The 12,471-nt window shown below is 64.6% G+C and overlaps 1 protein-coding gene across 1 annotated transcript in view; it reads right to left on the reverse strand.

The window, feature by feature from the left end:
* The window catches only part of MEGF6 (multiple EGF like domains 6), a 90,504-nt gene that overhangs the window by 62,550 nt on the left and 15,483 nt on the right, over window positions 1–12,471 (reverse strand). The window contains exon 4 of the mRNA XM_044914373.1: window positions 8,765–8,869. Coding sequence (XP_044770308.1) covers window positions 8,765–8,869 — 105 coding nt within the window. The remainder of the gene's footprint in view (window positions 1–8,764; window positions 8,870–12,471) is intronic.

Consider the following 12,471-nt stretch of genomic DNA (forward strand, 5'->3'; position numbering starts at 1 on the left):
GGGAGGACAAACCTGGAATCCCAGGTGCTGGATCCAGGGTCCCCAGGAGAGCAGGCCCCCAAGCCCAGCCACTGCTGGGCAGAACCGTCTGCCCCGCACCCTGGCCAGGGCGCAGCCAGAGCACACACGGGGACGCAGGATGGCGATGTTCGGTGGACGAGGTGTGCAGCGTGCCTTTCCTGGTGAACAAGTCACATCATGGCTTTGCTGCCAAAACTCGCCCGTCCTTGTCCCTGAGCAGACAAGGCAATGCCCGTCTTTGGAAGGGAGCCCACAGACAATGTGCATAAAGCCAGCCCGTGGGAAAGCCAGGGCCATGCCGGGGGGCGTTGGGCTGCCCCAGGGAGCTGGGAGAGTGGAGGGCAGGCGATCAGGGCCGGGCGCAAAGGGCAGGACCGGGAGCCCCCGCCCCTTCTGTCTGTGCAGGCACCAAGTCTGGGCTGGGCGAGGGACAGTCTCCCTGCTAGGAACTACGGCTAAGCACCCAGGTGTCCAGTGTCCAAGAATCTTCCAAATTACCCAGTTAAACCGAGCGGCCACAGGACCATCCGGGTTCTTGGCCCGGGGTTCACAGGTCCATGCATGCAATACCCACTGTGGTTTGCTTAGGGTCGAGAGTCCACAAGTGAGGGTGGCCACATCCACCATTCCATGTGTGGGATGCCTGCACCCCGTCCTGCTCAGACTGGCTTGTGCTCTGTTCTGGCCTCAAGACGAGCTCTGCTCGGTGGGGATGTGGCCTCCTCTGACCACAGGGCCAGCTGTGGAGGACCCCACAGTGGAAGGCTAATCCGCAGGTTCCTCTTGCCCTGACCCCAAGAGGTGGGGTGACCTCCCTGGTACTCCCGGCTCCCTGCAGACACTGAGCTGGGCAGCAGCTCCCGGGCAGCCAGCGCTGGTTGGAGGCCCGCTTCGCTGGCTGTCGGCACCCCTGGCCACTGCCTCCTCCTCCTGAAGTAACTGCCCTGTTATCAGCTGGCCTGGCTCCACGTGATGCTGCCCAGGCCCCATTTCAACCCGGGCACAGAGGACCAGGCCCTGCTCTGGAATGCCTGGAGCCGCCAGGACCCGAGAGCAGATTCGGGTTGCCGATGCCAAGTCCCTGCTCGCAGACCCCTCGTTAATTACCCTGCCCAGATAGGGAGCCAGGCACGAGCCCCAGGAATCCCGAAAACAGGCTATCGGCACGTTTCCTAGAGTTTGCCCCCGGAACAGTTAGGGCTCGGGGCAGCCCGTGCTTGGTGGGGTGGAGAGGACACAAGGCCGAGGCACCCTCCAAGAGCCCAGAAAGAAGCCAGGGGTCCGGGGCTCGCCCAGAGCTGCTCTGCCAGGCGCCTCGGGCCTCCCTCTGTAGGGGTCAAGGCACTGCCGGGCTGGGAGCCAGGGATGTGGCCCGCGGGAGGGGCCCAGACACTAAGGAGGCAGAGCCAGGCCCAGAACAGCTCCTGAGCACAGGACCAGCCCAGGCAGGAATTCTCCAGGAACTGAGACCCTGGAGCCACCGCCGACAGCTCAGCAGCTGGCTTCATTTTATTGACTCATGAAGTGCTCCAACGCCAGGCGCTGCGTGTGAGGGGTGAGCGCCAGCCACTGCGGCCCCCCCAGGGGCAGACTTCTGGGTCAGCGAGAAGGGGGCCCAGCACAGTGGGGACCTCATCTGGGAGGCAGCCTGGCCAGCATGACGGGTCCACACGCGGGTAGAGGGAGGACCTCCACGGCTTCCCAAATAAGTTCCTTCCACAGATGCAGGTCCTCGCGTGTGCTGTGAGGGTCTCTCCCACATCTGGGCTGAGAGCTCCCCAAGTGCAGGGACCCCCCCCCACACACTGCACTAACGCCCCCGCCCCATCCAGCTACCTCTGCTGACCTGGATACCTATCCTTCGGGCACCCACCTGGGCCCACCAGGCAGGCCAGGAGCGCTCCCGGGCAGACAGCCACTGCGGAGGCCTCCCATGCTCTGCTCCCCTCCACTGGCAGAGAGAGCCTGAGGCAGCGAGGTCTGAAGGGCGCAGGAGGGCAAGGGGCAGCCTCTGTGCAGAGCGCAGGTCCCTAAGGGCCTGGGGCCAGGCAGCCTGCCCCCACTCCGCGTGGCCGAGCCATCAACCATGGCCAGCTGGGTGCTGTAAAATCAGGCTCTGCTGCTTCTTGGAACACTGGGCAGCTGCTGGCTCCACTCAGCCCAGCAGGCTCCCAGGAAAGTCTGCCAGAGCCCAGGAGAGGCCCCTTGGCCCCAAACACACCAGAGAGAGTTCCTGCGCCCGAGCCTGTCCGTCCCAAGGTAATGCCAGCCTGGGGACCCACACGGGGTACTGGGCCGACAGACCCCCAGACACCACCCAGGCTCCCTCACCCCCGCCAGTGGGGCCCCACAAGCATCCGGCCCCGCGCTGGTGGGTCCAAGAGGCTGTCGGCCAACACTGAGCCCCCACCGACCCCAGCAAGTCAGGAATAGCCTGGGTTCAGTGTCTCCATCTATAAAATGGGACAAGCACCCAGCCCGCCCAGGGTACACCCCAGGACCACCCTTGTAGTCCAGGGAAGAGCACTTCACAGAAGAGTCTGGGTCAACTTTGGGGAGGCGGGGACAGGACAATGTGGCTGAGGCAGGCGAAGGACAGATTCACAGCGTCCTTTCAGGAGGCCACCCAGGAGGATGGGGCGGGGCTCTAGCCTGGGGACAGGAGGCACGGAGGCCTTGTCCTCTAAATCTGAGCCTCAATCCTGCCTGGACAGTAGGCCCCACATGGGCAGGGGCCTTTGAGCCGCCCACTCACCAAATGAGCACGCAGGGCAGGCTCACAGATCCCCCACTCCCAGAAGGGTCTGCCCCTTGGTCCTCCTGCCTATAATTATACCATAAAAAGATCCCCCCCAACTCTGGAGTCAGTCCTGGGAGAGGCCCACAGCCCCACAGAGCATGAGGCAGGCCTGGAGGCCACAGTCATCCCAAAAGACAGAGGCGCCTTTGTGGCTGGTTGTGGGGGGAGGTCAGACCTGGAAGTTAAGTGATTCACTGTGTGAACACAAATGCCTCTCCCAGAGTCAGCCACTTTGAAAGAGCGGCTCGGATTCTGCGTGTGGCCGGTCTCGGCTGACCTCGGGTGCCCGGCCCGAGCGCAGGACGGACCTGCAGCGGCCACCCCTGGCCCAGCCCACTGCCAAAGGCAGCAGGATCTGACCCCCCAGGCCTTGCCCTCCCAAGGGCCGAGGCGGCCCCCAGGCCAGGCAGACACCCCAGTGCCCCCTCCTGCAGGAAAGCAAGGCTCTGGAGGCTTCTGGAGCACTGTCTTCGAAGGCAGTGCTTCGTGCAGCTAAAGCTGTACGTGGAGACAAAGCCTTCGGGCGGGACACGGAGCACGCGGGCCACCGGGCAGAGGAGAGCCACGCACAGCAGGCCACTGTGTGGTTGGCTTTTCTGACTGCCCAGAAAGTGGACCCAGCTCCTCAAAGGCTGGACCTGGAGGGCAGCCTCCCAGGGAAGCCAAGGGGGTGTGTCCCCAGCCTAGGGGACAGGTGCCGGGTGCTCCCGGCGATGCCCCCAGCCCCAGGGGTCAGAAAGCACCCTGCTGCTGACGGCCCGTGGAACTCTCCAACGGCCCTGCCAGCACTCCGCGCCCGTACAGGGAAGGGCGCGGGGAACTTGGAACCACCACCCAGGATCAAGGTCAGAGGCAGGCGGGGCCAGGTCAACCCGAGACCACACCCACGGGACCTTGGCTGAGCTGCCTCGAAGGACTCAGGCCAGGCTCGGGCCGCTGTGGCTGCCGGCTTGTGCACGGCTCAACCCAGCGCGGCTGGAACCTGGCCTCGGCCGGCCGTGCCCCCAGCCCCTCAGGGGCGGCCGGCGCTGGCTGTGTTCCCCGCCCCCGCCCACCCCTCGAGGGGGCCCAGGCTCCCTGAACAGCGGCAGCCGCTCCCAGGCCTGGTCACAGCGGCTGGCCAGGAGCGGCCTCTGGTGGTGTCTGGACCTTGGGCCAGGGGTCAGACTCCCACCCTCAGGCACAGCGGGCAGCCCTGAAGGGGGCCTGGGAGGGCCTGCCTCCTCTCCACTGATCCATCAACCCAGTTTAGAAACAGAGCCGCCCTTGGGCCAGGGCCAGGGGTTCTGACAGTGGGGCCTGCCTCCTCCCCCCTCGCCCTCAGGGCCGCAGCCCACTTCTACTGCTCTGCTTCCCAGGGCCCCCAACCTGCCGGCTTCCTGCTCAGAGCAGGACCCATCGGGGCGCCGAGGCTCCAGGCGGGACCGCTGACGTCTGTCCCTGCTGGGCAGCTCACACTGGGTCCCCCGGCACCCGCCAGGCCAGGCCAGCCAGCCCCAAGGCAGCCGTCCAGGCTTCAGGTCTTCCACCGACCCAGAGAGGGGGGCCGAGGCCCAGGCTGACCCTGCTGCGGTCCCCACCCAGGCCCTCCACCCAAGCTGACTCACTCTCTCCTCTCTGCTGCTCTGCTCTAGCCTCTCTTTCATCCGGAAAGCCCACCCTGAACAGCCTGCACTCCCCAAACCTTCCCCAGCCCGCAGGTCCACCTCCTCCAGGAAGCCCTCAGGCCCCCAGCTCTCTGCCCAGCTGGACTCGACAGTCCGAGTCCCAGAACTGCCTCAGAGACCTTCCCAACCCACCCATTTTACAGCTGAGGAAACTGAGGCCCAGAGGGAAACCAAAGCCAAAGTTTCTTGGACTGAGAAGGTACCCAGAGACAACCCAGGCCTGCGTTCTCCGTCTGCTTCTGTCCCGCGAGGTCAGGTGAGGTCAAGTCCCAGGACACGACTGGGGCTCCGTCATGATGCACAGTGTAAAGGCCAGCTATACTGAGAGACGGCACGCTCCTAAGGGGCCGTGTCTCCTGCCTGTTTTTTCCTTAAAGACCCCGTGCCTGCGGCCAGGAAGTACGCGCGTCCCCAGCAGGTACTGGGGTGGGGGCATCTGCCCACGCTCACTCAGGAGCACACACACTGTGATTTTCTGTATTTTCTGCGGGTGCAAACCATTCCTGGTGGATGGACAGGACCCCTGGAGCCCAACCAGGGACAAGGGGTCCCCACGATACACGGCCCTCCTCCACTGACGGATGGGGCCAACCCACAGGGCGGGGGGCCATTCGCCCTGGGGGTGTCCCCACCCCAGGCCACCGGAGGGCGGGGCCACGTGTGAGCTGCGCCCCACAGAAGCTCAGGCATGCTGTGCGTGCAGTTAGCCCAAGAGCCAGGGACAGTCCCCAGCCACCAGGCCATCCACCCTTATGCCCGCATGCCCAGCAGCCCGGGCCTCTGGGGAGAGCGGCGCTGCCAACCCCCACCCTTCTTCCACCCGGGCGCTGAGCTCACCTGTGTGGACACCTGGGACCCGCACAAAACCGCTCTCCCTGCCCACCTAACAAACGGAGTGACGGGGCTCTGGACGCTGCCCAGGGTCACACCCACAGGACATGGAAGCCGGCCGTGGCCGCGCTGAGGGGCCCAGCCCCGCACACTCGGGCCCCCACCCTGGGCTCTGCCAACACAGACCCTCTTGTGTCCCTGCCTTCCGCCTTCCTGGAGGGGGGATGGGGGCGGTGCAGATGGAGCAAAGGGCTAAGCCACTGGGCCCCCGACACCACAGCCCCGGGGAGGGGGCAGTGGGGGAGGAGCCCGCCACAATCAACCCAGCAGGGTGCCTCCCTCCCCGCCACTCTTTGATTCAAATGAAAGAATTTGGGGGAACCAGAAAAAATATGGCTTTTATTTCCAAAACTGGAATCAATTATAATTGGGGGGTTAGTTAAATATTCCCAACTGTGCTGAAGCTCAGGTCCACCTCATGCAGACCCAGATGGAGGGAGAGACTGGAAGGTGGTGCTGTTGGGGTGTGGGCAGGAGCATAGGCAGGGGCGCCCCTGCAAGCAGCTGGGCACACCCAGCCCTGCACACACAGCCCAGCACACGCGGCCCCGCACACCCGGCCCTGCACACCCACCCCCGCGCACCCCACCCCGCACACCCGGCCCTGCACACCCGCCCTGCACACCCACCCCTGCACACCCAACCCTGTCTGTCTAGCCCGCATGCCGTCGTGCACTTCCAGCCCGCACACCCCACCCTGCACAGCCAGCCTTTCTTCTAGGAGACAGTGCCTCAGGAGGAAGCCCAACAGCCTCCCTCCAGCTTGATCTACTGCTTCCTGAAGGCCACATCTGCAGCAGAAAGCCCACCGATCCCAGAGGGCCGAGGCTGGTCACAAGCCCAGGTCCCCAGGTGCAGAGTCAGGGCAAGGTGGGGACCAGGGGATCTGCCCCTCTCTCTCCGAAACAGGTCTTGATGGGGCCCCACTGAGGTCTGGCACTGCACTGGGAGACGGTGGAAGATTCCAAGCGCTCAACAGGACAGCACGCACTTCCAGCCCCAGCTCTGCTGAGTGGTAAGCAGCTGCTGACCTCCCTGACCCCAGGTTCCTCTTCCGCCCAGCGAACACAGGGTACACCGAGGTGGTGCAGGCCAGCCTCCAGGCCCCAAGAGGCCACCCCCACTATCACTGTGGAGAGCAGGGGCCGCTCTGGAGGCAAAGCCACATCTGGACCCCAGGCCCATGAAGCTAGAGGGCAGAGCACGTGCACACTGCTCCCACCCCACCCAGAGACCCCACAGGGGTGGCCCTGGGACTCTAGAACTGGGCCAGACAGGCCCCCTCCCATGGACACAGGGCCACTCGCTGGATGCTGAGCTCCCCCCGTGCTGAGCTCCCTCCCTACTGTGCCCCAGCAGCCCTCCAGCCCCCCGATACCCAGGAGGCCAAGCATCAGGGTCTCGGGGTGGGGGAGGCTGCTCATGCCAGAGGGAGCACCAGCCCGGGAGGCTCAGAGTTGGGCCCTTGGACAGAGGCAGGCCAGGAGCGGAGGGGCGGCCGATGGCTGACAGGAGGCAGAGGCAGGGGAGCTGGGGTAGGGCAGGCGTCCCCAGCTGCTTCCTGGAGGACATGACCAAAGACAGGCCCCGCTCCAGGGTCACCTCCTCACGGCCCTCCCCCAGCAGCAGGGACCACAGCAGCCTCTATGCTGCCGACTATCAGCCACAGCCCTGTCCCGGCAACATCCCCAAAGGGAGCTTGCCTCCAGGACCTGAACGAAACTCACCCCAAGCAGCACGCAGTTCACTAAGGTTGGCTGAATGAGACAGAAGGTCCTCAAAGCATTTCCCCACTTCCATCATGGCCATAACACCCACCAGACCGAGAAGAGCCGACGTGTGACAACTGGCCCCCTCCGTCCGGGCCTAGACCCAGCCTGGACCCCAGCCTGCCTGGGGGGGGGGGGGTGTCACATCTGGCCAGCCCAGCGAGGGGCTCATGGTCCTAAATTCAGGAGGTCTGGCTGAGGCACCAGGGCATGGGGCAGGGCACCCCGGCACCTGGAGGGCTCTCGACAGCAGGCCTCACTCCCTGGCGCAGGCATCGGTGCTCCCAGCCCACAGAGCCCGTGAAGCAGCAGGATCGAGACTTTCTGGCTAACAGGGGCATTGAGTAAGCAACCAGAGCCGCCTGACCAGCTTCTCCGATCATCAGCACCCCAGCTGCTAGCACTTGTCTCAGAACTCGGGGACCCCGCCCCTCCCCAGGACCCCTGCCCTCAGCCCATGCTGGAGGCAGGGGGCCACCACACGTGAACACACAGGGGCCTCCTGTTCCCCACAATTTACTGACGCCCGCCCCCTTCCCGGTTGCCTGCTGGGCTCCGAGGCACTGGGGCATGGCGCAGGACGTCCGTCCTGGCATCCACCTGGAAGAAGCCCCCAGCTGCTCGCTAGGAGCAAGTTCAAAGCACCGGAAACCGTCTGGGAGTATTTCATTTCACTGGGTGGCCGTGGCTCTGCGCCCGTTCCAACAGGACCCTGAGAGCTCCCTGTTCCACGAAGAAAACTCTGGACAAAGCAGGAAACCCCGCAGAAATGCTCATGCCTTCCCGTCACAAAGAACTCAGGAGGAACGTCTGGGGTTGGGGGGGGCGGGTTCTTCTGACAATTTTTCTTGTGCTTGTGTGCACTTTTCTTTACAAAAACTCCACCGCCACCACGCCCACTCTAAGCCTGACCCGCCACCCAGCACCCAGCCAACACTGTCCCGACGGCACACTGCCGGAAAGAAAACCACAGGCCCCCAACACGGCAGGACTTAGGTTAAGGCCCCACGTCAGCAAACCAAGCCCCCAGCCCAGAAGCAGCCCCGGTCAGCAGCCAGCACGGGAACTTCCCGTCGGCTCCAGGAAACGTCCCCCTGAGGAGGGCCACCTTGCCTGGCTGATGATTTCCTTTCTCCTCCTTGAGAAACTTTTCCTTTCTGCTAGATAGCATTCTGCCTGATTCAGGCATCGGTTAATAAAGCCAATGAGCTCTCAAAAATTCACTCGGTTGAGTTTCTGTTGTTCAAGGGCATGTAGCATAGCTCAGTTTTCATGATCTATCAGTTTACAGATGTGCCAAGTTTCACCGAACCAATCGCCTCCAGTAGGACCCTGCACGCCCCCCGTCTTTCCACATGAGGGACACAAGGGGCTCCAGCAAGGGAAGAATGCTGCTTGGAGACCCCGGGACAGGCCACTTCCCAGCCGCCCAGCAACCCAGCCCGTCCCTGCCCATCTCTCTGGAGGCCGCGACTGGACGGGGGTGCTCTAAGAGGATGGGGAGCAGAGGCCTCTGTGGAGGGAGTCTCTGGGCCGCCCCCCCCCCCCCGCAACAACCTCAGACAAGCCGCAGGGAGCAGGCTGAGGGCCGGGAGAATGCCCGTCCATCCACTCACCGTACTGACATCGGGGACCCTGGAAGCCTCGGGGACAGTAGCAGAGCTGGGCTGAGCCAGGCACGCAGTGGCCGCCGTTAAAACAGAGGCCAGCGCTGCACTGGGCTATGGAGAGAGGAAAGAAGGTGTGTGAGGAGGGGCAGCAACCCAGGGGCAGCCCCAGCCCCCCCACCAGGACACAGCATCCTTGGGGACCCTCTCCCACATCCCCCAGGAGGCAAAGCCTCGGGCTGGGCAGGACCCAGACCCTCACCACAGATGGGAAAGCCCTCCTCCCACGAAAGTCCGGACTGCACCTTGAGAGCTGAGCCCCGAGCCCTGGGTGGGGGGGTGGTCGTCTCCCAGGCCGGCAACCCCGACCCTGCCGTCCGATCACTGGTCCCAGCTCTCCTCTGTCCTGAGTCAATCACTGGCACCAGAGCCTGAAGCCTCCCCCATTCTCTCGGGGAGGTGGGGAGGGAGGGGCAGCGGGGGAGAGCCCACTGCTGAGGACCCCGCCCCTCCTGCTCACGGCCCAAGGGTGCCAACCACCAGGCTGGTCAGCCCCTAGGAGGGGCAATGCCCGTGCAGCCAGCAGAGCCCAGGTAGGAGGGACGGAGGGAGGGTTCAGGGCTGGGAGGGGTGGCCCCCTCCTCCCCCTCTAAGGAGACCCTCTCCCCACACTCTGCCCCACTGGGCCCAGGAGGCTGCGCACCCGTGGTGTGGGGTGCCAGTGAGCCCCATCCTCCCGTCCCAGCACTAGTGTGTGGGGGAAGAAGCAGCCGGCTGGAGAGGTGGGGGCTGTGGGCAGGGAAGGGCAGGTCTGTGAGGCTTGGCAGGCGGCCCCCGAGGGCCCGACTGTCCCAAACTGCCTGCCGGCCCCACCAAGCAAGTATGCCAACCCAGGCCAGACCGGGTACCCCAGCACCGATTTCCCGGCCCTGCAGCCACCCTCTCATCATAACCCTATGCCCAGGAGGGCCCGGCCAAGGCGGGTGGGCTGTGCCCCCACCCCGGGACCCCAGCAGCCCGGCCCTGAGCCCGGAAGGTTCAGGGGTGTTCACTGGGTGAGTGGATGCTCTGCACAGTGACCCACCCCCGAAAGCCTCCGGGAGCCTGGTGTGAGCCGTGGGCTCAGTGACTTCATGGGTCCCTGAGGGCACCCCCACCAGGAGCAGGGAGAGAAACTCCAGAAGGCGGGGGGCCTGAGGGAGGGCTGTCAGCCAGGCACATGGGTCCAAGCAGCCCTCTGGGCTGGACGCCGTGCTCAATAAGGTAGCTGAGGCTCAGAGACAGGCAGCATGTGGCCCCAGGCCACACAGGCAGTGAGCAGGGACCAGGCCCCAGGATCCTCTACTTAGAGTCTGGCGTCAGGAGGGCTCCTGTGGAAGGCTTCTTCCTCCTCTCTGGCCCGTAACTGTGGCCACTGTCCCCAGTGTTGGAGGGAGCGCCCCCCCCCGCCCCGGCCCCCCTGCAGGCGAACTCAGACCTCACAGCCTCCTCCCTCCAGCCCCACACCTGCAGCCCGAGGATGTGTCTGAAATGGGGCAGGAGTGGGGGGCTGGGGATGAAACGGCGCCGCAGGGGTGTGGGGAGGACGCACACGGTGACCCTGAAGCCCACACAGGGAAGCTTGGCAGAGGGGCCGACCCGGGACGCAGACGGCGTCAGCGTCCCCGACGCCAAGGGCCCGGAACCTACCTCCAGGGTATGTGCAGCCCACCGTCCCCCTCCACTCCCAGTGCCGGGGGGCCGGTGAAGGCCACCGTCACCGCTCACCCCGCTCCCCCACTCTGTCCGCCCCGCAGCCGCTGTGATCTCGTCCACTGAGCACAAGGCCTCGCACCCGCCCGCAGACCCCGGGGACGCTCTGGGCTGCCACCCGCCGGGACAGCCTGTGTCTCCCCCAGATGTGACACAGCCATGCCCATGGCATGGCACTGTGTCCACCGCGGCCACGGCCTCCCTGAGAGCGGGCGCCAGCCCCGTGCGGACCACCACCCACCGCGCCCCCGGGCCCCGCCGCCACGCGGACTCCTCGGAGGCGCTCCACGAGTGCCTTCGAACGAGTGAACACCAGAACGCACCACACAGCCAGCCAGGCGCGGGCAGGCCGCGGGGTGAGGACGGAGCTGGCGTGTCCCGAGGGAAGCATGCACGGGGCAGCACAGCCACAGAAATGAAAACCGGGAAGAAAGACGCGTGAAGCTGTGCCCCGCACCGGAGGGGGCACTCCCGGGGAGCCGCACGGGGAAGCCTGGGGAGCAGGGCCTGCTTGGGGGGCGTGCGGGGCCACAGAGGCCCCTGGTGACGGGCGAGGGAGTGGGCGCCTCCCCTGCATGACCCTCCCGGTGGCCGGGCTCCACAACACGGACCCACCTCCCCCATGTCAGGCAGGAGGGTCGCCTCGAGCGGCAGAGCACAGCCCCCCTCCCACCACCCCTCCGAGGGGCAGCACAGACAGCAGACAAGGACCCCAAGACCCCCCGCTGGTGGCCGAGGAAAGACACGGCCCAAGCAAGTGCTGAAGAACCCACACCTGGGCAGACAGAGCTCGGGAGCCGGAGCCTGGCTTTCAAATCCGCGTGTCTGACACCCTCCCCTAGACCCAGGCGACCCCGTGCGGGAAGAAGGACCAGGCAGCCAGGAAGAAGGACCGGGTCAGAAACGTGCAACAAAAACCGTGAACTTGACACATGGCTGTGAATGAAGGCTGGACGGACGCCTTGCAGACAATTTAGAGATTTCCAAGTAACAAATGTGTTTTCTACTTCACATTAGTGGATTTTTTCAAATACCTACTAGGTTCCGGGGCCATGGCAGGGGGTCTGCTGGGGACCGTCTCTCAGGCTGTCAGCTTGGCCAGGCCTGCAGCCACAGGACCCTCGAGAGTGAGAAATGCCAGGGCAGGCGCAGGTGACCTGGGCCGGTGGGGCCCACAGGGTTGGCTGTCATGGGCAGCCGTGTTCTCCGAGGGCCAAGCAGGCAGAGGGAAGGCCCGAGCCGGGGGAGTCCCACGGGGCTGGAGAAGCCCCCCCCTCCGCCCAGGAACTACTGTGCACGCAGCTCCCCCTGCCCCAAACCCCTGCTGGCTCCCCACGGCCCAGATGCTTTAGCGGGCAAGGCCTGCACATACGTGTTCAAGTTCTGTCTGATACGTATCAGTGGGCTAGAAACTCAGGTTAAGCCCCACGACAGGCGACTTGCACAGACGGAATACAACATTCTCAGCGACCTTCATGCTGCCAAGTGTCTCCCACACCCTGCCTGAGCCTGAAGCCAGACACGCCACCCACAGCAGCCCACTTCCAGAGCCGATGGGTCTCCTCGCCCATGATCCGAACAGAGAAGAAGGAACTAGGACCTCCCTAGTGTGCAGAATGGGGCTGGAGGTGCAGGGACAGTGACCGTTCACCAAGCGTCCCAGCTTCCCCAGACCAGGTCTTTGCCTTGGGGTGACACAGGGTGGGTCCACCCACATCCTCAGCACCAAAGGCTGGCAGGGCCCCTGGGGGTGTCCAGTCTGCAGGATGGTGGATTTGGGGAGCGCAGTCCCCAGGGCGAGGGCAGCATGTCTGGAGACCCACCCTTCCTTCCTTCCTTTTTCTTTTTTTCTTTCTTCCTTCCTTCCTCTTTCTTTCTTTCTTTTCTTCCTTCCTTCCTTCCTTTCCTTCCTTCCTTTTTCTTTCTTTCTTTCTTTCTTTCTTTCTTTCTTTCTTTCTTTCTTT

Source organism: Neomonachus schauinslandi, chromosome 4 (genome assembly GCF_002201575.2).
Source record: "Neomonachus schauinslandi chromosome 4, ASM220157v2, whole genome shotgun sequence".
In the NCBI taxonomy this organism is placed as follows: Eukaryota; Metazoa; Chordata; class Mammalia; order Carnivora; family Phocidae; genus Neomonachus; species Neomonachus schauinslandi.